Source organism: Littorina saxatilis, linkage group LG13 (assembly GCF_037325665.1).
Source record: "Littorina saxatilis isolate snail1 linkage group LG13, US_GU_Lsax_2.0, whole genome shotgun sequence".
NCBI classification, from domain to species: Eukaryota; Metazoa; Mollusca; class Gastropoda; order Littorinimorpha; family Littorinidae; genus Littorina; species Littorina saxatilis.
Window position 1 is genome coordinate 17,751,350 of NC_090257.1, and position 25,383 is coordinate 17,776,732.

Below are 25,383 nucleotides of genomic sequence, written 5' to 3' on the forward strand. Positions count from 1 at the left end.
TTACTATGTGATGTCACTGAATACTGTCTCTGTGTGATGTTACTGCTAACTGTCACTGTGTCATATCACTGATTATTGTTACTATGTGATGTCACTGATTACTATCACTGATCACTGTTACTATGTGATGTCACTGAATACTGTCTCTGTGTGATGTCACTGATAACTGTCACTGATTATTGTCACTATGTGATGTCACTGATTACTGTCACTGTATGATGTTACTGTCACTGAATACTGTCTCTGTGTGATGTCACTGATTACTGTCACTGTATGATGTTACTGTCTCTGTGTGATGTCACTGATTACTGTCACTGTATGATGTTACTGTCACTGAATACTGTCTCTGTGTGATGTCACTGATTACTGTCACTAATTACTGTCACAGATTACGTTCACTGTGTGATTTCACTGTCATCCTGCTCCTCCTCTTCTTTTGTTCCTTCGCTTTTCCTCTTTCTTAAGGGCTGTTCACATGGCAGACTTGCAACCAACTTGTCACCAACTTTAGTCGTTTGAAAGTCGCTCCCGAGTCGTTGAGGCGGAATCGGCGAAAAGTCTGCCATGTGAACAGCCCCAGCGATTTAGAAACGATTCGGGCCAGACTCGTCAGCGACGCCAAAACTCAGTTGAGCACTGCTCAACTTGGCAGTGACTCGTCAGCGAATTTGTCCAGACTTTTCTTATCGCGCTTAATGACTGGTTAGCTTTAGCCTTCCCTTCAACCGGCACGGTTGGCCTAGTGGTAAGGCGTCCGCCCCGTGATCGGAAGGTCGTGGGTTCGAACCCCGGCCAGGTCATACCTAAGACTTTAAAATTGGCAATCTAATGGCAGTGCTCCGCCTGGCGTCTGGCATGATGGGGTTAGTGCTAGGACTGGTTGGTCCGGTGTCAGAATAATTTGACTGGGTGAGACATGAAGCCTGTGCTGCGACTTCTGTCTTGTGTGTGGCGCACGTTATATGTCAAAGCAGCACCGCCCTGATATGGCCCTTCGTGGTCGGCTGGGCGTTAAGCAAACAAACAAACAAAAAAGCCTTCCCTTCTCCGGAAAACGAGGACGACCGGACAATCCTGAAAGGCTAAGTCTGGCGAGAAGCGCAGCATAAAACTAGTTTCCGAGTTTGTGCTGTTCACATGGTCAGCGATTTTGATTTGACTCGCCGCTGACAAAAATTGCTTGAAAGTTGGGCAAAAGTTGGTTGCAAGTCTGTCATGTGAACAGCACTTAATTCTCCTTGCCTCAGGGGGCGGGAGACTGGCTTGGGAGGGAGTGGGGGGGGGGGGAGATGATAGGGTGGAGGTGGTAGTGGTTGTAGTGGAAGATGATGATAAGTGGCTTACGTGTGTGGTGGCCGCGGGGCGGTGATGGTGTGATGCGAGAGGCGTTGAGGCGTGAACAAGACGGTTAGCTGTCTGTTAGCCCCCCGGACACGTCCTGCCTGGAGATCGATGACTGATCGATACCACGCCATGCTTGAGTGAGCCGAGGATTGCGTATTGTAGACTGGTGTGCTGGTGTCAAGGCGTGAAGTTGGTCTGTCTCCCTGCACCAACATCGCCAGCACAATACTTGGCTGGTCAATCGTGTGGACAGAGTTCACCATGACACCACTGGCACTGAAGCAATGTGACAAACACTGTTTGTGGGTACAATTGCAATAGTTCACAGCCGCTAAATAAATCAGAGACTGCCCTTGCCGAATGATAACACTGTGAAATCTTCACTAGTACAATGTTGCCCCCTCAATGAATGCCCAATCATTGTTGTTGTTTTTTTTTTGTCTGGGGTGAAGATGTGCCGAATTCACGGAACTGCCGAGTTCGCGGAATCGGCAACATATACGCCCATTTCGCATTAATCGTCTACATATAATCCCATTTTGCGTTAATCGGCAAAACCCTACCCATTACGCGAAATCGGCAGCGTTTTGCCGAAAATGCGCGTAGGCATCTGAAACTCGCCCATTTCTCGTTAGCGCCGTCGTCAGGCCGCTGTTGGTGAAAGTGGCGGGGGTGGTTCCGTACGCTTGTGGAGCAATGACCCGTCCTCACTTGTCTTCTACGCTAAGCAACTCGCCACTAGTAAAAGAAGGTGACGCTTTGGGCGAACAATGTTGCATGACTTTGGATATTAAAAGGATACTGTTGATCTGACAACGTTTAGTAACAAACAAACAAACAAATAGTCAAACACCAGTGTCCAACTAAGCGAGCTATGCAGACCACACCAAAAGTAGTGACAATGCTAAGCTTCGTTTCCCTGCGCACGCGCTCGTCACAAGTTGCTGGTGGGAGGTGATGACTTGAATAACGCTGCAAGTTATCTGTCCCGTGTGTGAATAGCGCTGCAAGTTATCTGGTCCGTGTGTGAATAGTGACGCAAGTTATCTGTCCCGTGTGTGAATAGTTCTGCAAGTTATCTGTGCCGTGTGTGATGGGCGTGCTGGTGAAAGCAGTGCTGTGTGGAAGGACTTAGTCGTGTTGCCGCTTGGCTGGCCGGGGCCGGTGGTTGCACGTATCCCATCCTGCCCTTCCGTGTCTGGGTTGCCCACTTCCGGTGTCTGTCATGGAGCCTTGGCTTGACTTCCGACAGCGCTCAGCTCGCGTCCTTCCTGTCTTGGCGCGCTGTGTGTGTGTGTGTGTGTATTTGGGTGTGTGTGTGCCTCTGTGTGTTAGTGTGTGTGTGTGTGTGTGTGTGTGTGAGCCTCTGTGTGTTAGTGTGTGTGCCTGTGTGTGTGTGTGTGCCTGTGTGTGTGTGTGTGGTGTGTGTCTGTGTGCCACGGTAGTGTCTGTGTTTGTGTGTGTGTTTGTGTGTGTGTGTGAGGAGTCTACAGATGATTCGAGAGAAGTGTACAGATGCTAAGCGGAGTTAGAAGGCCCGGGTAGTTGTGGCGGTTTGGCCAGGGAGAACGTTGACCTTTACCGACTGCCTACAGTGCTGGCTGGCAGCTGTGTGACGATCCTAATTGATTACCTCCCCCTGGCCCCGGGTCCTCGGGCCCAGCGACAAGTGCTGTCTGTCTAATGATCACCGTCTCTCTCTCTCTCTCTCTCTCTCTCTCTCTCTCTCTCTCTCTCTCTCTCTCTCTCTCTCTCTCTCTCTCTCTCTCTCTCTCTCTCTCTCTCTCTCTCTCTCTCTCTCTTTCCAAGAGGGGAGTGCGTAAGTGTGTGTGTGAGGCAGAGAGAGAGAGCCAGAGACAGAGAGAGAATGACTTTTTGCACGCGCTATACAGAGGTATGTTTGTCAGTGAGTACGGATGTGAGAACCTTTACCTCACCTTCAATGTCACAGCAGACCTTCACGTAAGGGTTTCACTGTGGGCGGCAAGTCAGTTTCATGCCAGGGAAAAGTTTCACGCAAAACAATTTTTACTGAAAGATTTCCAATCAATCAATCAATCAATCAATCAATCAACCAATCAATCAATATGAAGCTTATATCGCGCGTATTCCGTGGGTACAGTTCTAAGCGCAGGGATTTATTTTTTTATTTTATGCAATTTATATCGCGCACATATTCAAGGCGCAGGGATTTATTTATGCCGTGTGAGATGGAATTTTTTTTACACAATACATCACGCATTCACATCGGCCAGCAGATCGCAGCCATTTCGGCGCATATCCTACTTTTCACGGCCTATTATTCCAAGTCACACGGGTATTTCGGTGGACATTTTTATCTATGCCTATACAATTTTGCCAGGAAAGACCCTTTTGTCAATCGTGGGATCTTTAACGTGCACACCCCAATGTAGTGTACACGAAGTTTTCACACCAAGCAGCTGGCTTTCAAATACAAGCGGCAGTTTTTCACACCAAACGGCAGTTTTTCAGACTAATTATATGCGGTAGGTTTTCAGACAAATGATAATTATGCGGTAGGTTTTCAGACAAATTATATGCGCCTATGCGGTAGGTTTTCAGAAAAAATCATAAGAAGCAGGTTTTCACCGCAAGCGGCAAATTTCATTCAAATCGGAAGTTTGACCCAGTCGTTGAAGGCTGTCATCACATCTTGCTTTAATGACCTGCCTGCGGTCACAACTTAATTAGGCTCCAGTCTTGTTAGAGAACATCCTCTCATTGAGAGAGAGAGAGAGAGAGAGAGAGAGAGAGAGAGAGAGAGAGAGAGAGAGAGAGAGAGAGAGAGTGAGAGAGAGAGAGAGTGAGAGAGAGAGAGAAAGAGAGAGAGAGAAAGTAAGAGAGAGAGTTAGTAAGAGAGAGAGTAAGAGAGAGTAAGTGAGAGAGAGAGAGAGTAAGAGAGAGAGAAAGTAAAAGAGAGTAAGTAAGAGAGAGAGTTAGTAAGTGAGAGAGAGAGAAAGAGAGTGAGAGAGAGAGAGAAAAAGAGAGAGAGAGAGTAAGAGAGAGAGTAAGTGAGAGAGAGAGAGAGTAAGTGAGAGAGAGAGAGAGAGAGTAAGTGAGAGAGAGAGAAAGAGAGAGATTAAGTGAGAGAGAGAGAGAGTAAGTGAGAGAGAGAGAGTAAGTGAGAGAGAGAAAGAGAGAGAGTAAGTGAGAGAGAGAGAGAGTAAGTGAGAGAGAGAGTAAGAGAGAAAGTAAGTAAGTGAGAGAGAGAGTAAGTGAGAGAGAGAGAGTAAGTGAGAGAGAGAGAAAGAGAGAGTAAGTGAGAGAGAGAGTAAGTGAGAGAGAGAGTAAGAGAGAGAGAGAGAGAGAAAGTAAGAGAGTAAGAGAGAGTTAGTAAGAGAGAGAGTGAAAGAGAGTAAGAGAGAGTAAGAGAGAGAGAGAGAAAGAGAGAGTAAGTGAGAGAGAGAGTAAGTAAGAAAGAGAGAGTAAGTGAGGGAGAGAGAGAGTAAGAGAGAGAGTGAAAGAGAGAGAGAGAGTAAGTGAGAGAGAGAGAGAGAGAGAGAGAGAGAGAGAGAGAGAGAGAGAGAGAGAGAGTGGCCGAGTGCAGCTTGAAGGTTCACATTTAATCAGGTTTTTTAAAGTTTTTTTTATACGGGTTGCATTGACGTCAAGACGTGCAGGATTATTGGTAAAGTGGAACACCCCTTTTAAGATCCCCCAACTGATTTGAGACTCCCCCCTCAGACCTTGATTCTTCGGATTTATTGTTCAAAATATGTGTAACTTTTCCAACATTTTGGGACTGCCCCCATTTAAAAAAAATGTTCATGTTTTGGAGGTCTTAATAAGGGGGGGGGGGTCGAATGTAGTTAAAGCGTAGTGTAGACTGTAGAGGTGAGTGTAGACGTGACGTCACATCCGGGGGGGGGGGGCAGAGTGGTGTGGGAAGTGTGTTGTCGCCCTCTACGCTGAAAATAGACCTTCACTTGGATGCCTACACCAGACCTGTTTACCCTCCCGGATTGTCCGGAATTATTACGGATTTGGGGTCTAAATTCCGGTATTACGGAAATCTACCGAAAATTCCGGAAATTGCGGTCGAGAGAACCTTTTTCGTGCGTGAAAATTCGAAGTCGAAATTGTGGTAGTCACCAGGACTGTGATTTCAAGGCTGACCGAAACAGCCTTTTCTGCGCATGTGCACAGCAAGGTATTTGTCGGATTCCGCGGTTTTGAGATCGACATTGGTCCGAAGGGCCGATCTCTGTGGGGACGAAATGCCAACCAAAAAAGCGAAAGTTGTACAGAAATATCGGCAAAACTATTAAGTCAAGTGGCGGTGTCTGGTGAAGTTTAAGAAGAGCGAACCACATTCATTTTGGTGATCGACTTGAGATCAGTGCAACAACAAAGCTAGTCAGTTAGAATACGAGTCACGTCGCGGCACGTGTCCCGAGGTTAGACGCAGCATTAGTTTTAACAAAATGCAGTACACAAATGAACATGGAAACAAACAAAAACACGAAATTATGTTTGGCAAAACATGAGCCTGCTTCGCATCGAGTTTATTTGACCTAGGTCTCTACTTCCACAGAATCTCCCATACCTGCGAACCGATCTCTCACTACGGTCAGTAGCGCCAGAGACATCCCAGATGTAGGTCTATGGTCGCGCTCATCAGTGACTTGCGCTGTTGCCGAAATTCAAGTCTTTCTGAGTCTAAAACTGATCTCCACTGATTAATATTTCTCCAATATAGCAAAGATCACAGTTCTTTGAATCGAAAAACTTACAACAAAATGTTTAAATGAAATAAACGAATCGGTCCTCTAAAATTAAAGGTAGCTTCTGGAGAGAGTTATTATGACTGGTTTTAATGCAGGATGTCTGATTGATGTGACAGAATGTAAGGGGGTTTTGTTCACATGCACATTGACTGTAAATAGTTCAAGGGCGGAGTAGGGGGGGTGGGGTGGGGTGGGGTGGGGGATGTTACAGGGGTTCCGGACCCACCCCCCCCCCCCTTGCTGTCAAAAAAGCAACAAAAAACACAAAAATTCAGTCTGTGGAGAAAAAAAAAATTCTGTCTGTGAAATTTTTGTTGTTGTTGGGAGCAGATATCAATGAAGATAAATTGCCAGTATTTAATACTAACTTTAAAAGAAATAATGAGTGGCTGCTGACACCAGTTTATCATGTTTAAAATCAAGGATAAGCCACAAATTGTTAATAAAATAGCTAAAATTCTTCAGCCAGACCCCCCAACCCCAGGTTGTACCCCCCCTCTAGCTCTCTTGCTCCGCCCCTGAATACTGTGTTTGTTTTTGTTTTTTAGATAAAGTAAACTTGTCTTTGTTAACTTGCATATATATATCAGGTGTCTTGTGTTGTGTGTTTGTGGTGTGTGTGATCGAGCTTCTGTGTGTGTAGTACAACACTGTTAAACATGGTTATCAATGTTGTTCTTGTTTTGCATGGTAGCGCGCGAATTGACGTGTCGTTTAATCGTTTTCAAGCTGGTTTATGGTTGATAAAAAAGATTACTCAAAGATGCCTCAAATTACGGAAAAGTACCAGTTGCATTCCTGATTTTCATTTGAGGGGGTAAACAGGTCTGCTACACTTCCTCCGTCTCATGTGTACACATATATGTGACATTCAGCGTGTACGTGGTCACACACACACACACACACACACACACACACACACACACACACACACACACACACACACACACACACACACACACACACACATCCACACACACATCTATCTATTAAAGTGATAATGTCTAACAAGAAATCTGTCTCTCATCGCCCCAAGAGCAATACACTCGGGTTCAGGTTGGGTGTTGTATTTAGTGACCACACACCACGAATACCTTAAAAATGAACTTTTGAGCGCTGATTCAAGTTACTCAAATTAAAAACAGCTGTCAGTGTTTTGAGTGGGAATCCCAGACTGTAATTCTCATTGTGACGCCTTTTTGCGCTAATTTAATTTTGTGAATCTCAGTGTAGATCTCAGTGGTCAGGATTGTAGGTCAGTGACTGGTGCACGTGAAGCACGGGTCACAAATAGTGATGGCAACACTGGAGGCAATACCTGAGGGCCGTCCTGTCCAACGAGTTTGCCAAAACATGTGGTTGTACTGTGCGAGAGATGGAGCGATGATGGACAGGGGTTCTGTGTGTGCCCGTGTAAAGGCAGCCAGACAGCCAGGCAGGTGGGCAGAACGGGTAGAGAGGGTGAGGGCGTGTGTATTATATGGAAGCGATGTGCATTCACGTGAGTGCGAACAGTGGCGGCATTGTGTGCTCGTGGTGTGTTTGTTGTCAGCTGCACGCGCTCAACTCGCGCAAGTCACTCTCGTCTGCACTAAGATGCACCTCCTCCCCCCTCCCCACACATACACTTCTTTGACTTGTTGCCAGCAGGGGTACTGTGAGATACCTGAGTGCAGTTAGTCGATAGAATACTGCGAGATACCTGAGTGCAGGTAGACGATATAATACTGTGAGATAGCTGAGTGCAGGTAGTCGATATAATAGGCCTACTGAGATACCTGAGTGCAGGTAGTCGATATAACACTGTGAGATACTTGAGTACAGGTAGTCGATATAATACTGTGAGATACCTGAGTGCAGGTAGGCGATATAATATTGTGAGATAGCTGAGTGCAGGTAGTCGATATAATACTGTTAGATACCTGAGTCCAGGTAGTCGATAATACACTGTGAGATACTTGAGTGCAGGTAGTCGATATAATACTGTGAGATACCCGAGTCCAGGTAGTCGATATAATACTGTGAGATACCTGAGTCCAGGTAGTCGATATAATACTGTGAGAACTTGAGTCCAGGTAGTCGATATAATACTGTGAGAACTTGAGTCCAGGTAGTCGATATAATACTGTGAGATACTTGAGTCCAGGTAGTCGATATAATACTGTGAGATAGCTGAGTGCAGGTAGTCGATATAATACTGTGAGATAGCTGAGTGCAGGTAGTCAATATAATACTGTGAGATAGCTGAGTGCAGGTAGTCGATATAATACTGTGAGATACTTGAGTGCAGCTAGTCGATATAATACCGTGAGATGCCTGAGTCCAGTGTCTACTGCAGCCTGTCATGGACTGTGTGCCATGATTGTCTGTGTGTCGTCGTCTACTATACATAGCCCGTGACAATGCTGTGGCCATGCTTCTGATTCCCAGTGACGCTGTCACTACCTGCCAACCTTAGACACCTGCACTATGTCACCGGTGTCGACGAAGAGACAGGTGGGTGGTAGGTGAGACACACAGAAAGCAAGGTGAGACACACTTACAGTGATTCAGTGGAGGTGATACAGAGACAGAGTGAGTTGAGGACAGAACTAAGTGGCGGTCCCTTCAGTGCCAGTGTTGCTATACATAGATGTATAGATCCTCCTGTTAGTGCGCTGCCTGCCTGCCACCTCTGTCTGCACACCCCCACCACGCGCTCTGGCACCGCTCGGGCGGCCCGTCAACAATACTGTGCGTGTCTGTGAGGCTGGCAGCATCCCGCTGTGCTACGCCTGATACTCCGCCATACTCTGCTCAAACATGTGGAGCCTGGAATGCCCGTGACTGCCTGTCTCTCACCCTCATTCCGTCAGTGAGTGCACGGTGCAGGGAGGTGTGGGCGTTACGTGGATGTCCGTCACGCGTCATCAGTGACGTGCTGATTGAACGACTGATTGAACACCACGCAGCACAACAGTCACGTGGAGAGGCTGCTGTGCAACGCTTGGTGACGCTGTGTGTGTCTCTCTTCTGACCTGTGGTGGTCAGGAGTTTGAAGTCTACCTGCTGTGTGGTTGTCGGCATTCTCTTATCTGACCTGTGGTGGTCAGGAGTTTGAAGTCTACCTGCTGTGTTGCTGTCAGCATTCTCTTACCTGTGTGGGTGTGGGGATCTTCCAAGTCTACCTGTGGTGTAGGTGTGGGGATCCTCCAAGTCTACCTGTGGTGTATGTGTTGTGATAGATCTGTTTACTTGTTGTGGTGGGTGTCAGGGTCCGTTTTTTTCTGCCTATGGTGTAGATGTGGGGATCTTCCAAGTCTACCTGTGTTGTGGCTGTTGGGATCTGTTTACCTGTGGTGTGGGTGTGGGGATCTGTTTACCTGCTAAGCGAGGGAAGGTGACACACACAGGTACGCCGTGTCTACGCTGAGTCACTGACACACCTGTACAGTACCTGTGTGTGAAGGATGCAGTGGCACGTGCCTCCAACAACACGGACAGGTTCGCAAAGCTTTTTACCTGACGTCAACCTTAACACCACACGCAAACATTAATACCTGACGTATCTAAACCTCTATACCTGACGTTGGTTGGTTATCATTATGGTTTTGTATTGTCTCGTAGACGGGCGTAGTGGCGTGGTGGTTAGACGTCGGCCTCCTAATCGGGAGGTCGTGAGTTCGAATCCCGGTCGCTGCCGCTTGGTGGGTTAAGAGTGGAGATTTTTCCGATCTCCCAGGTCAACTTATGTGCAGACCTGCTAGTGCCTTATCCCCCTTCGTGTGTACACGCAAGCACAAGACCAAGTGCGCACGGAAAAGATCCTGTAATCCATGTCAGAGTTCGGTGGGTTATAGAAACACGAAAATACCCAGCATTCCTCCCCCGAAATCGGCGTATGCTGCCTTGAATGGCGGGGTAAAAACGGTCATACACGTAAAAATCCATTCGTGCTAAAAACATGAGTGAACGTGGGAGTCTAAGCCCATGAACAAAGAAGAAGAAGTATTGTCTCGTTAGTTTACATTGCTATCCTAGACCGATGCAAGTGTAAACCATTATACCTGACTTTTATACCTGATGAAAGATCTGATCTCAGTTGTGTCTTTGTCAGAACGGTAAGTCATTGGTTTGGTTTCACCCCGGCTTGAAGCAGCAGCCAGGGGGAGAGTGTGCGTCGTGTGAAAGTGTCATGTGAAGACGTGATATACATCGTCACACACTCATCTCTCTGTTCCCCCACGAGAAAGAGAAGGGGGGGGGGGGGAGAGAAGAGAGAGAGAGAGAAGAGAGAGGGGCGGATAGGGAGAGAGAGAATTAGAAGAGAGAGAGAGAGAAAAAGAGGAGAGAGAGGGGCGGATAGGGAGAGAGAGAATTAGAAGAGAGAGAGAAAAAGAGGAGAGAGAGAGGGGCGGATAGGGAGAGAGAGAATTAGAAGAGAGAGAGAGACAAAGAGGAGAGAGAGAAAAAGAGGAGAGAGAAAAAGAGGAGAGGGGCGGATAGGGAGAGAGAGAATTGGAAGAGAGAGAGAGAAAAAGAGGAGAGAGAGAGAGGGGCGGATAGGGAGAGAGAGAATTAGAAGAGAGAGAGAAAAAGACTCGAGGTGAGAGAGAGCGGGGCGGATAGGGAGAGAGAGAGAATTAGAAGAGAGAGACAAAGAGGAGAGAGAGAAAAAGAGGAGAGGGGGGGGGGATAGGGAGAGAGAGAATTAGAAGAGAGAGAGAAAAAGAGGAGAGAGAGAGAGAGATAGAAAGAAAGGGAGAGAGAGAGAGAAAGAGGAGAGAGAGAGAGAGAGAAAGGGAGAGAGAGAAAGAAAGAGGAGAGAGAGACAAAGAGAGGAGAGAGAGAAAGGGAGAGAGAGAGAGAAAAAAAGAGGAGAGAGAGACAGAGAGGAGAGAGAGAGAGAGATACTGTCACAGCGGCCTGGATTGCACGTACGTCGCGTGAAAGTGCTTTGTAAAGACTTGAGATCTATACATCGTCACACACCGATCTCTGTGTTCTCTCATGGCCTGATTTAAATCAGAGAGAGATGGGGGGGGGGGGGCAGAGAGACACACAGAAAGAGACACACGCAGAGATAGAGACGGAGAGAAAGAGAGAGACAGGCACAGAGAAAGAGAGAGATAATGAGAAAGTGACAGGCACAGAGAGAGAGAGACAGATAATGAGAAAGAGACAGGCAGAGAGAAAGAGAGAGTCAGATATTGAGAAAGAGGGAGACAGAGAGAGACATAGAAATATATATAGAAATATATAGATAGAAAAAGAGAGAGAGAGAGAGAGAGAAAGAGAGAGAGAGAGAGGGAAGAGAGAGAGAGAGAGAGAAAGACTAACAAAGCGACCAGCTCGCCATGGCTGGTGGAGAGTGGGACAGGGATTGGTTGACATGTCTGCTTCATTCACGCCAATCAATATCTTCTCTTTGATCCTGATGAAATGTCTCTTTTCCTGGTGATAGTCTGGTCGTTCCTATAGACTGGCGGAACACGTCAAGTGACACTTCAACCTGAGGGTGTTGTATGGAGGGAGTGTGTGAATCGTCCACTGACACTTACACGTGGGGGGAGGGGGGGGGGGGTAAATGGTTGCAAAGATCGTAGACGTGGAAGGTGCCAGTGGTTTCAACAGAATCGTTGCTTGACACTGCAGGTGGAGGGAGAACTGGTGTCGCCATGGCAGTCGATACACGCTGTGTGAACACTGCGGCAAGGCAAAGTGCCAGGCTGGCCTTTCGTCAAGAGGTGATCCACATCAAGTCATGTCTTTACCACACTTGTACAGTTTCTATCTCCCCCCCCCCCCCCCCCACCTTCAGCGTATGTTGTGTGATCTTATTTAGGAGCTGTGCCCTGAACATGCCTCCACAATCAATAATTATTAATCTATAAATCAATCTGTCTATCAATCAGTCGATCAATTAGTCAATCAATCAATCATCGATCAAGCCAGTCAATATGTCAATCATTCAATCAATCAAGTCAATCTATCAAACAATCATTCAATGATTCATTCAAGTCTAATCTATTAACCATTCTATCAATCGCTCAATCAGATTGATTGATTTACTGACTGACTGATCTTTGATACAAAAGGATAGCGGTTTTAGGCACAGTCTAGTCTTATAAGTACAACCTGTCCTTACTACATCTAAAACATCGTGACCGCAATGTGAGCAGTGTCGCTCACACCTGTCTGTCATGCATGTTGGTTGACGGAGTCGTTTCGGCAAATTGCGACTTTTTATGTTGCCCTCTGTATGGTACACCATTTTTTTTAGAATCAAAATCTAAAACCATGATTACACCATGTTTACCAAAAAATGCTTGTGCTCTTGATTGGTTGATTTATTGATTGATTGATTGATTGGTTGGTTGGTGGATTGATTGATCGCGTTATTTATGTATTTAGTTATTCCTTGGTTATTTGACAGCGACGCAGTGGCGATGAGCTGATTAAGGCCGCCGCCAGCGGTATGAGAGATAAGATGGCGACAGGCTTGGTACAGTGTTGTTGCCAGCCTAAGAAGACAATAGGTCATTTGGACCTCCCTAAAAAAAAAACAATAGGTCCAAATGTCCTGGCTTTAAAAAAAACAATAGGTCCAAATTGTACCGCCATACCTTTGATACATGCTATGCAAAAAAACTTTCCGCTGTTTGCGCCGTTTTCAGTAAATAGGTACACCGGCTGGATCGGATATTTCTGTAAACGCAGCCTCGAGTGTCAATGACGACAAACACGGACTCGGCACCGAGTGCATTTTCACTCGTAGCGAACATGAGCATTTCGATCGGGGTTTGTTTTCCGACTTTGCAACTCCCATTCCATTCATTGCAGACCTTGTCCGCCTTGTACGAATATGTATCGGTCAGTTGACCACCAAATGTAAAAACTATCGGTCCATCGACCGGACAAGGCTAGGTCCAATGCGTCAAATCAAAAAGGAATGCGTCAGAGACCGAAGACCGAGGCCTGGCAACAACACTGTTGGTACTTTTCATTTACTTTGCGCCATCGCTTTGTCTGATTGGGGAATTGCCGCATTTAAAACGGACACCGAACAAAACTTGATGCAAATGTCATTATCCGTAAAAGATGAGTATGTGGTAGTTGTTTAGCCTTCAGGGGGTTTAGCCTGTCCCAAACATATACCCCTCACACCCCTTCCCCCACTCCCTTCCACATTCCCGCCTGTACCTCCTGTTGTGGAGCCAATACCTGAGTGTCATTGGCAAGATCAGGCTGGCAAGGTTAGGCTGGCAAGGTCAAGGTCAAACGTGTTCCTGCAATTAAACAGAGGTTAGAACAAGGACTGGGGGGCATTCCCTTATCAACTTTAAAAAGAGAGTCACCTGATATTTTTCTCTGTCTTTTTGAAAAAATGTTTTACATTATTGGCGATTGTTCCCTGCGGCCATCGCATACGTTGTTTGAGATGAAAGAGTCCAGGCGTAACGTCAGCGTGTTGATGAAGCATGATCGCGGACACTTTGCATAACTCCCTCTAAGTGTGACAGGGGAGGCTACCGCTCCTTTCACAACGGACTCTGCACCCGGGTTGTTGGCCTTTAAAGTCAACACCTGTGGTTTGTAGAGTTCTGTTTGTGATGGGGTCTGGTGGTTTCCGATTGTCTGTATGTTCATGGAAACCTTCGGGTTTGCATAACAGTTTTTATAGGGCTAAGAAATTAGCCATAATATTTTCAAACCTGTTTGATTGCACTTCGCTTCCCGAGGTGATCGTAGTGTTTCGGCACACGGTTACATAAGAAACAACCTTGCATCGATACCAGCTGAAGAGAGGATAACAAAACAAGTGTTGACCTTAACGGAGTAAATACGACGCCGCGTGGTGACACGGGGGTGGGACATGGATACCGTCTCTGGGTCTGCTCAAACAGTTGACCCGTGTCCGTCCCGGGCCGGATTTCAATCCGCGACCTTAAATCACGCAAAACTGTTTCAAACCATACTGAGAGAGAGAGAGAGAGAGAGAGAGAGAGAGAGAGAGAGAGAGAGAGAGAGAGAGAGAGAGAGAGAGAGAGAGAGAGACTCAAGATTTTACATCCAGATATCAGGAGTACAAAGAACCCGATACATAGGTCATTGAACGTGTTATGAAAAACTCATGGGTGGCAAATATTCCATAAGACTTAAAAGATAAATGTTATTCCAAATAATTTGATGATTTTAGCATTAAAACGAGATCTTTGTTTATAAAGCCATATGATAGACATTGTTGTATACTATTTTTCAAAATATTGTTTTGGAAATCATGATTTTTGCATGAGCATCAAGACATAATTTTTGAGATCGCTAGCAACAACGCACTTTCGGAAATTCCCGTTTCTTTTTATTCTTTCGCTCTTCCCCGGACTGGTTAAGATGTTTCAAACCAAGACGTACGCGTTGACGTACACGATCACCTTCAATTGAAAACGTATTTGAAAACAACTCAAACTGATTAAAAATATATAATCAGACTAGTGTACACACGCATACTTTGTAAAAACACCCATGCTTCGTGAATAAAGGTCTCACTAGCTGTTAGTGTTATGCATTCTGTCACCTCATCGTGTTTCTATCGTTATCTCCCCCTGTTATTACAAAGGGTTGGGGAAAAAGATATGTTTTGTAAGGGTGACGAGACAAGCCGGAATGTTGAGTCCGCTTGGTCAGCAGGCGCTGTAGTCAGCACGACAATAGGTCATTATCGCGCCATGTTGGTAGTGCAGTCACCCTCACTTTGCGCCTTGCAACGTGGTAGTCATCGTGACTTACACTTCGCCAACAAATTATTGCGACTAATTTCGCACCGAAATTTAAGCCTGAAATACCGTTTTATTTGATTTAATCTTTCTATGCCAGCTAGGGCCGTTCACTTGAATTGTATCACCTTTCAAAAGGGTACCCTTATTTGAGCGGCAGTCGCGTGATCCCTGTAAAAGAAATCTTAATCCGTAAAGTGATCCAGAAATTTAAGTGAACGGCCTTAACTTACATAGAAAGTTTGATTGAAATGACACGGGAATTAATGCTTTAATTTGGGTGCGAAGTTTGTCGCAATCATTTGTTGGCCAAGTTTATATGGGCAGCCAGCCTCCAGTCTGCCAGCCAGGGAACAAGCCACGCGGAGCAGGTGTTTACCTTCCCCATAATTAACTATCACCGGCTCAGGCCTGCATGCGTGTAATCGGGGTCTGGAGGTGAATGAAATGCCTGTGTTGATAGGGCAGAGAGACAGACAGACAGATGGGGGGGAGAGAGAGAGAGACAGATAGACAGACAGACAGATGGGGGGAGAGACAGAAAGAGAGAGAGACAGACAGACAGACAGACAGACAGACAGACAGACAGACAGACAGACAGACATAATTTGGGTGCGAAATTTGTCGCAATCATTTGTTGGCCAAGTTTATATGGGCAGCCAGCCTCCAGTCTGCCAGCCAGGGAACAAGCCACGCGGAACAGGTGTTTACCTTCCCCATAGTAATTAATAACTATCACCGGCTCAGGCCTGCATGCGTGTAATCGGGGTCTGGAGGTGAATGAAATGCCTGTATTGATAGGGCAGAGAGACAGACAGACAGACAGATGGGGAGAGAGAGAGAAAGAGAGAGACAGACAGACAGACAGACAGATGGGGGAGAGAGAGAGAGAGAGAGAGAGAGAGAGAGAGAGAGAGAGAGACGGTGGTGACAGAGAGAGAGTTCAATGAAATAACTGTGTTGGTGGGGCAGAGAGAGAGAGACAGACAGACAGACAGACAGACAGATGGGGGAGAGACAGAAAGAGAGAGAGAGACAGACATACAGACAGATGGGGAGAGAGACAGAAAGAGAGAAAGAGAGAGAGAGAGAGAGAGAGAGAGAGAGAGAGAGAGAGAGAGAGAGAGAGAGAGAGAGAGAGACGGTGGTGGCAGAGAGAGAGAGTTCAATGAAATAACTGTGTTGGTGGGGCAGAGAGAGGGTAGTGGCGGTAGCAGTCCCAGCCGGTTAGCGGGTGGTTATGTTACGCAGCTACCTGACCAACGGATCCCCACCCCCAACCCCCAACCACCATCATACACACTGCAGTCCATTACCCGGACATCGTTTAGCTGTGGCAGTTTGGCCACGGACGGCTTGTTGGAGTCTGCTGTCCTTCACTGTACCCCTGGTGTTCTGGGCTACATGCAACATCTTTGACTGCACTGCCCGAGGAATCGGCCGCTCTGCTTATCTCCATGCATTTCACTCTGCTGCATCAGTGTATGTGTGATGTTGTGCACTTGTCTGATTTGCACGGACTGATGGTCGTTGTCATCATCAGTGTTGTGTCGGTGAAAGTAGCCGTCTCCTGTGTGATGGTCGGTGAAGCTTGGTGGTCATCGGGGCGCATGCAGCCCTCGTCGTCGTCATCGTCGTCGTATAGTACAAGAAGTGGCACTGGCTCATCGGACTATGGGATTGCATTTCAGCTTGGAAGCTTAAAAATTAGTTTAATGAGTTTGCTCATCAATGTTGTCATTAAAATCGAATTTTCAGAAGCAGATAAAAAAAAAATTATTGCATTGTATTCCTCATGTTCTTCTGAATTAAAAAATATATAGATATGTCATATTTACTCTTAAAAATGTGCTCAGAATGACAGAAAATAGGTTCAGTAAGTGTATGACCGTTTTAACCGTTTTAACCCGGCCATTCAAGCAGCCATACGTCGTTTTCGGAGGAAGCATGCTAGGTATTTTTGTGTTTCTATTACCCACCGAACTCTGACATGGATTACAGGATCTTTTCAGTGCGCACTTGGTCTTGTTCTTGCGTGTACACACGAAAGGAGATAAGGCACTAGGAGGTCTGCACATAAGTTGACCTGGGAGATTGGAAAAATATCCACCCTTAACCCAACAGGTGGGTGCGGCCGGGATTTGAACTCACGACCTACCGATTAGGAGGCGGATGTCGTAACCACTAGCCCACTGCGCACGTCGATCAGTGCAGACGATAGTTGTGACGCACCCAGCTCTGGCTTCAGGCACCACCTTCCTACATCGCCATCATCATCATCGTCATCATCGTCGTCGCCATAATCATCGTCGTTGTCGTCATAATCATCATCATCCTCTTGAACATCATCATCATCATATTGAACGTCATCATCATCGTCATACTCATCGTCATCATCATCGTCATCGTCATCCTCATCATCATCATCAGTGGTGCAGATATTAAAATCAATCAGATGGCGCGCCCAACCCCGTCGCCCTTTTGATCCGCCATCAAATATTCACGGCCCGCTGAACTGACGGTTCCGCTTGACACGTCGCAAGATAATTGTTGTTTTATCACCGGGGTGCGGAGTTTTCATTAACCTAGTTTTATCATCTTTTTTTCGCGGGATCTTCGTTTCCCCGAATAGACGGGCGATGACGGCAGTGTGTTTAGTGAACAACGGAAAGTGTACGTGACAAGAAACAGCGCTTGTTTGATGTCACGGGTGTTAATGGCACTATTGCCTTGCTCCTGTCCTTTTTCTTTGGGAAGCGATCGCCGATGTATGGGTGGGTGCATGGGTTTGGTGGGTGTGCTTTAACAACGTTTTGAAGTTGAATAATGGCGGAATATTTTCTGCTGGAAAGAAAACGGAAACAGAAAGTAGAGGGAGGGGGGGGGGGGGGGGGCGTTTAAAGCGGAAAGAAAAAATTCGCAGCCACCGCTATCTTCATATATAACTCGGGGGGGTGCTACCGTAGCCTGTCATTTATTGTGTGTGTTTTGCTAAGTGTGTGCGAGTGGATGGCTGACATTTGTTGCAAACAGCAACACGTGCTGTGCCGTCAGGTGTGATGGTGTGGGGGAGGCGACAGGTAACAAAACACCTGTTGTCTCATCTCACCTCCCACATCCCTGTCCATGCCACCTGATACACACAAGCTGGCATCATAAAATGACACGCTCTTTTCTTCTGCACCACACACTGATAATCTGTTGTGTTGAAACCCTCTACCGGCAATTTGAGTGTTTGTTGATGGTAGGTCTGTGGTTCTGCATCACACGACGATACTCTGATGGGTTAAAAATCTCTATACCGGCAATTGAGTGTTTGTTGATGGTAGGTCTGTGGTTCTGCATCTCACAATGATAACCTGTTGTGTTGGAAACCTCTATACCGGCAATTGAGTATTTGTTGATGGTAGATCTTTGGTTCTGCATCTCACAATGATAACCTGTTTTGTTGGAAACCTCTATACCCGCAATTGAGTATTTGTTGATGGTAGATCTTTGGTTCTGCATCTCACAATGATAACCTGTTGTGTTGGAAACCTCAATACCGGCAATTGAGTATTTGTTGATGGTAGGTCTGTGGTTCTGCATCTCACAATGAGTATCTGTTGTGTTGAGTACCTCTATACGGCACGTGAGTGTTCTTCCTCTTCCGTATAGCACTCAGGATCTTAGACCAGTGCTAGCGCGTACAAGGTGAGATGATTGCCAACGAGAAGAGAGAGAGATAGAGAAAATAATGTAAGAAGAGAAGCGAAAAAAGAAATAAAACGTCAGAGAGAAAGACTTCGAAAGTTGTAGGGAAAAAATCGTGTATACTCTCAAGCACCTACTCTCTAAGAGCAGTATTGTTGCTGTGTCAGTGGCGGGCGATACTGTCACAATCTGCCTCATAACTGTCCGCGGCTGAGGTGCACGAAGCGACAACAACAACAAATGCTGTGGGGTCCAATCGGTTGAAATGACAACAAATCTCAATATCAATGTCAACCATTTCCATTTCAATCGATTGGACCCGGCGGCATTGTGGTTGTGGTTGTGGTTGTGGTTGTGGTTGTGGTTGTGGTTGTGGTTGTGGTTGCTTCGTGCACCTCAGCCCCGGACAGTTATGAGGCCGACTGCAGCTGATCACGAGGGTTGCCCGTGCTGAGGCTCATTATTTAAAACACTCATTATTTCACTTCTAATTGCCTTTTATTACCAAACTGCTGTGTATGTTTTTCATCTTTAATCTGACACGGGGTTTTTTAATGTATGATTTCCACTGACAATACCCGGCTAAGTGTGCACAGTTAGTGAGGGGGTTACATCCCTTAAACAGTTTCCCAGACCGTGACTCGCAAAGGGCGCATGTATCACCTCGCGTCTAATGAAATATTGGTTGGTGGTTGCTTGTATGATGATACGCTTGTGGTTTGGTGTACAACGCATTTTTCAGATGTCATGTTACATGTGTTACATATGATGTGAAAAATGTCATATACATCGTGTTGAAAGTCAAAGAGGAATAGGTGTCATGGTGGTGTTATGTGACATGTAACATGTGTTAAATAAAGTCTTTTGCAATGTAGGTATGTGCAGACTACTAATATGTGTTACATGTGTTACGTATCTGCTACACGTGTTATGTTACCTGTGTTACAAGTGATCGTACCGTCACTCAACCTGTTCCTATGCGCAGTCGCGCCGTGAGATGTTACGTGTGTTACATACAATGTGTTACACACAAGGTGTTAAATACAAGGAGTTATGCCTGTTACATACACGTTTACATATAAAGCGTTACAAAATAGGCGTTTCCTGTGTTTCAGTATGTAACGTGTGTTACATACAAGGTGTTACGTGTTATATAGAAGTTGTTATGTGTGTTACTGGTTATTACACCGACACGCAACCTTGTGTGATGCGCGAAGTCGCACCGTGAGATGTTACGTTGTTTCAAGGTGTTACAAGTATTACATAAAAGGCATAACGTGTGTTACATACAGCATTTTACGTGTGTTACAGGTAATAACACCGACACGCAACCTGGTGCTATGCGCGGAGTCGCGCCGTGAGATGGAGGAGTGGATTAACGCGCTGAAAATGGCTGCCAACAAGGAATACTATGAGGTCAGTCTGCTTGTCCGTCCCTCTGTCTGTCTGTTAGTCTGTCTGACTGTCTCTCTGTCTGTATGATTGTCTTTCAATCAGCCTGTCTGTCTCTGTGTCTGAATGTTTGTCTGTCCGTCCGTAAGCCTGTCTGTCTCTGTATGTGAGTCTGTCCGTCAACCTGTCTTTTCAACAGATGTTCCGTCTGTCTGTCTGTGACCCTCAACCTGTCTGTCTTGTCTGCCTGTCTGTCTGTCTGTCCATCTTTTCGTCCGAGTGTCCGTCTGTTCACCTATTTGTCCGTCCGTGTGTTTGATCGTCCTTTACGTTGTCTGTGTGTCTGTGCGTCATTTGCTACCCGACTCGGGAGACGCAATGCAGTCTGCTTGTAGATATACACTACTCACAAAAAGTTAAGGATCACTATGAGAAAACAGGTGCTCAATAAAATCAGTTCGCTACTGTTATTTATTTCTCAGTCAAAATAAATTGTTATGAATTCTTGTTCAGCTGTAAGTGGGCGATGTTGTGTTAGTGGGAAAATTGCACTGGATTCTCTACTACTGAGCTTGGTAGCAAAAGAAAAAGCAGAAACTTGCGAAAAAGGACCTTGTTTTGGACCGTTCAGCCCGAACGCATTGCACAAGCCACATGGAAAAACCATTATGCACCTGCAAGAACTGCTGTTTATGTGTGAGATGCTGTCACTTGCTTGGCTTTTTGAAAAGACATACCACCAGTATTAGGCATTATCTGACAATGCCTCCACGACGAAAATTGAACGAGTTTGAGAGGGGACGAGCTGTTGCATGGTTCCAAGATGGTGTCCCCAAGCGAGAAGTGGCCAGGCGACTTCACGTGTCCATCTCGGTCATTGTCAGACTGATTCAACGTTTCACAGCCACTGGGAGGGTCCAGGAAAGACGCAGACCTGGGCGACCAAAGAAGACAACTCCACGTGAAGATCGTCTCATTGAACGACTAGCCTTGCAAACAAGAACAGCCTCTTCCAGCATTATTCGAAGGCAGCTGAGGGTGGCTACTAACACCAACATCAGCCAGCAGACCGTACGGAATCGCCTTCGAGGGTTTAACCTCCGTTCTCGTCGCCCAGCTGGGCGGCCACGCTTAACTCCAGCCCATAGGGCAGCACGCCGCGCCTTCTGCAGACGTCACGTGAGGTGGGCATGTCAGCAATGGTCCCAGGTCCTGTTCAGCGATGAATCACGCTTCACCCTGAACCACAACGACGACCGAATGAGGGTCTGGAGGCGCCAAGGGGAACGCTACATTGACGCCACTGTCCAAGAAAAGGTGGCCTTTGGTGGAGGTTCTGTAATGGTCTGGGGGGCCTTCAGCCTTCACCACAGAACACCCTTGTTTCATGTACAGGGTAACCTGACTGGCCTCCGATACCGGGATGAGATCCTTCGACCGCTGGCTGTGCCTGCACTGCAGCAGATGGGACCGCAGGCTGTCTACCAGGATGACAACGCTCGCCCCCACAGGGCAAGGGTGGTCAACGACTTCCTGCAGCAGTCTGGAGTCAACAGAATGGAGTGGCCAGCATGCAGTCCCGATCTCAACCCGATTGAGAACCTCTGGGATGAGTTGGATCGCAAAGTGAGGAGCAACCACCCCCCTCCCAGGGATGTCCAGCACCTCTACCGGATGCTGCAGGCTGAGTGGCAGGCGCTTCCACAGAGGATCTTCACCACCCTGGTCAACTCTATGAGGACTCGCTGCGTCGAGTGCCAGAACAGCCAGGGCGGTTACACGCATTACTGAACTTTTGGGAGCATCTGAATGCCATGTCTTGTGATTTCAACGACTTTGTGAAATTAAATTTCGATACGTACACACTTTGATAAAAAGTACAGACCAAACGATTGCTCTAAATTGAAGTAAATGTTGTATCCTTATCACTAAAGCATTGAATTAAACGTTTGCCAAATACCAACGCATTGGCTTTCTTATTTGGAAAGTTATGAATTTGTGTGCAAGTGATCCTTAACTTTTTGTGAGTAGCTTATATATCAATAGGCAACCGGTGAGACTGTGGACATGGTAACATCGCCACATATGTGTGATGCTTGTCTTATCACGCAGGTACACCCTGCTCTGTGAGGGGGTGGGGGGGGGGGTACATGGTGGTGGGCTTTGGGAGGGGGGAGGGGTTTATGAAGAACACGGGTGAAAACTGACAGGACACCAACTAACCCCAACCAAGGGGGAAATACCAGCAGTACTGGCAGTACTGATCGCCTTGCATGGCTCGAGTGTTAGTGTCGTTCTTTACGGGTGTTTGGGGAAAGTGTTGGGTACTGGTTGGGAGAGAGAGATAGAGAGACACACAGACAGACGAAGAGAACTGAAGAGAGAGAGAGAGAGGGTGTTGTGAACATCGGTTGGGCGGTTCCTTCTGCGTTCGTGCCTGTAGACTAATCATCAATGTAATAAAGAAAGGTCGATAGAAATCGAAGCAAAGAAGATGTCAAGCTTCGTCAAGGTGGTAGTAACGTATTTAACCTAGTTGTATGTTTGTAGAAAGGTGGTGAGTATTGAGCGCGGTGTGTGGGGCCAGCAGGGCGTTGTCCTCACCGTGACAAGCAACTTGTGTGCACGTGCACACCGCCTCTGTCCTCACTCCCACGAACCGGGCGCTAGAAGGAGAATTGATTTCCGTGTGTGACGTGCACCGGGCGTTTGTCGCGACACTCTGACCTTTGCAACTGTCCCGCTCTTTGTGTGCACGACAGGCGAGGTACCAAGATATAGGGCACGGTGGATATACAACAGTGTGTGTCGTTATACCATAGTGGTAAAAAAATCATTATGGAGAAATGTATGCCGTCATACCATAGTTGTAAACAAAATATTATGCAGTAATTTATGTCATCATACCACAGTGGTAAGTAAGATATAGAGCAATGTATGTCGTCATACCATAGCGGTAAAGTAGATATGGAGCAATGTATGTCGTCATACCATAGTGGTAAAGTAGATATAGAGCAATGTATGTCGTCATACCATAGTGGTAAAGTAGATATGGAGCAATGTATGACCGCAACACGGTGGCTTAGTGGTAAGGCGTCCGCCCAGTGACCGGGAGGTCGTGGGTTCGAACCCCGGCCGGGTCATACCTAAGACTTTAAAATTGGCAATCTAGTGGCTGCTCCGCCTGGCGTCTGGCATTATGGGGTTAGTGCTAGGACTGGTTGGTCCGGTGTCAGAATAATGTGACTGGGTGAGACATGAAGCCTGTGCTGCGACTTCTGTCTTGTGTGTGGCGCACGTTAAATGTCAAAGCAGCACTGCCCTGATATGGCCCTTCGTGGTCGGCTGGGCGTTAAGCGATGTATGTCGTCATACCATAGTGGTAAGGCAGATATGGACCAATGTATGTCGTCATATCATAGTAGTAAAGTAGATCATATGGAGCAATATGCACCGCCCTGATATGGCCCTTCGTGGTCGGCTGGGTGTTAAGCAAACAAACAAACAAACAAAATACCATAGTGGTAAGGTAGATATGGAGCAATGTATGACGTCATTCCATAGTGGTAAAGTAGATATTGAGCCATGTATGTCGTCATACCATAGTGGTAACGTAGATATAGAGCAATGGATGTCGTCATACCGTAGTGGTAAGGTAGATATAGAGCAATTTATATCGTCATACCATAGTGGTAAAAAAGCTATATGGAGCAATGTATGTCGTCATGCCAGGTAGATATAGAGCAATGTATGACGTCATAGCATAGTAAAGTAGATAATTATGGAACAATATATGACGTCATATCATAGGGTTGACAGATCAACCACCTTCAAAGAAGCCAAGACCATCATCAAGGCCAAGCAACACAAAAAGTGGTTGCAGCAGCACCCACACTAAAACAAAAACGACGCTTTTCACCTGCTCACAAGGTCTGAGCAGGTCCTCATATTCAGGCTGCGGACAGGCCACAACCGAATGAACCACCACCTTTTCACCAAGTTCAGAATTGGCCAGTCAGACCAGTGCCCTTGTCAAACAGGCAGCATGACAACGGAACACCTGCTGCAGACTTGCCCACTACACGATGGCCTCAGGAGCCAGATCTGGGCGGAGGCGACCACGGTGCAAGGGAACCTCTATGGCAGTCTGGACGACCTACAGCGCACGGCAACATTTGCGCGAAGAACCGGCGTTTCCATCTGAGTGATCGACAAGAAGAAGAAGATATCATAGGGTGAAGGTAGATTGAGAGCGATGTTTGTCGTCATACCATAGTGTTGAAGTAGATATAGAGTAAGATATACAGCACTGTATCTCGTCATATCTTGTAGGGAGAGTAAGAAATCACACAATATTGTAGGGTGAATGCAGACTTCTGTGTATATGTATTTTGAGAGTATGTTCTTAAATGTGACGTAAGTGTCAAGTTGAATGACGTCATCTCACGTGAGTGCACAGTATAAAGTAGAGCTGATTGTCGTCTGATGTCAGTATGGGGGAATCGTGACGTCATGCAGCGTAATGCGTGTTTGTCTTCCGAGAGAGATACCTTATTTCACTTCGTATTACGTATAACTTTATGAGCAAATAACAGTTATATTGGTACAATAGTCGAACCTGCACTTGCGATCTTCTTTGGAAACCGACCACCTGCCCTCAAAGGCCATTCCCAAGGATTCCAGGAGTTTTTCTTCTTTATAATTCCCCTTTCCATAGCGAACTCTTGTCTGTAATGACCACGTTTGGTCGGTCCCTTAGATGGTCGCTTAAGACAGATTCGACTGTACTTGTTACCACGTAACATTTGTAGAGTCTTACATCGTCACATACTCTCCTAGCTTGCACTTGAAACTGATGACTTGGTTCTCTGCCAATTATGTGTGCCGTCAGTCGTCATATTGGCGTCGATGTTGAAATGCTACAGCCTGCACAGATTATTCCCTGGTGAATTATTGATAAGCGATTGTGCCGCCTTGCAGTGAACTTTGTTTCCATGCATCGCCGGCAGATTGCTGGGTGGATGTATCGACTATCAAAGGGCGTGGCTGTCTAATTCTGCTTGTAACTTCTCTTTGGGATATACGCCTAAATTGCTTGTTTATGGCGCGCGAGCGCGCGCGTGCGGGCGTGTGTGTGTGAGTGAATAAGCCTGCATCACACAATAGTTGATATTGGATGGTCGGCGCAGTGGTATGCAGTGCCATAAACTGCTGGCACCAGCCACTTTTCACTACCCCACACTGTGGCGGGAACACCGCAATCTCCTGTGTCACTCTCCCAGTACATTGCTTTCACATCGTCCTGCCTTTCACTCCCCCACTACATCTCTACACATCGTCCTGCCTTTCACTCTCCCACTACATCGCTACACATCGTCCTGCCTTTCACTCCCCCACTACATCTCTTCACATCGTCCTACCTTTCACTCTCCCACTACATCTCTATACATCGT

General features: G+C 46.6%; 1 protein-coding gene across 6 annotated transcripts in view; it reads left to right on the top strand.

Annotated features, from left to right (window-relative positions):
- Window positions 1–25,383, top strand: part of LOC138983755 (diacylglycerol kinase delta-like) — a 144,916-nt gene that overhangs the window by 25,582 nt on the left and 93,951 nt on the right. For 5 of the 6 annotated variants that reach the window (XM_070357067.1, XM_070357066.1, XM_070357068.1 and 2 more), the window contains exon 5: window positions 19,850–19,954. In XM_070357067.1, coding sequence (XP_070213168.1) covers window positions 19,850–19,954 — 105 coding nt within the window. Of the gene's footprint in view, window positions 1–8,924; window positions 9,576–19,849; window positions 19,955–25,383 lie in introns of those variants that run through there. The other variant, XM_070357074.1, reaches the window with a different exon arrangement.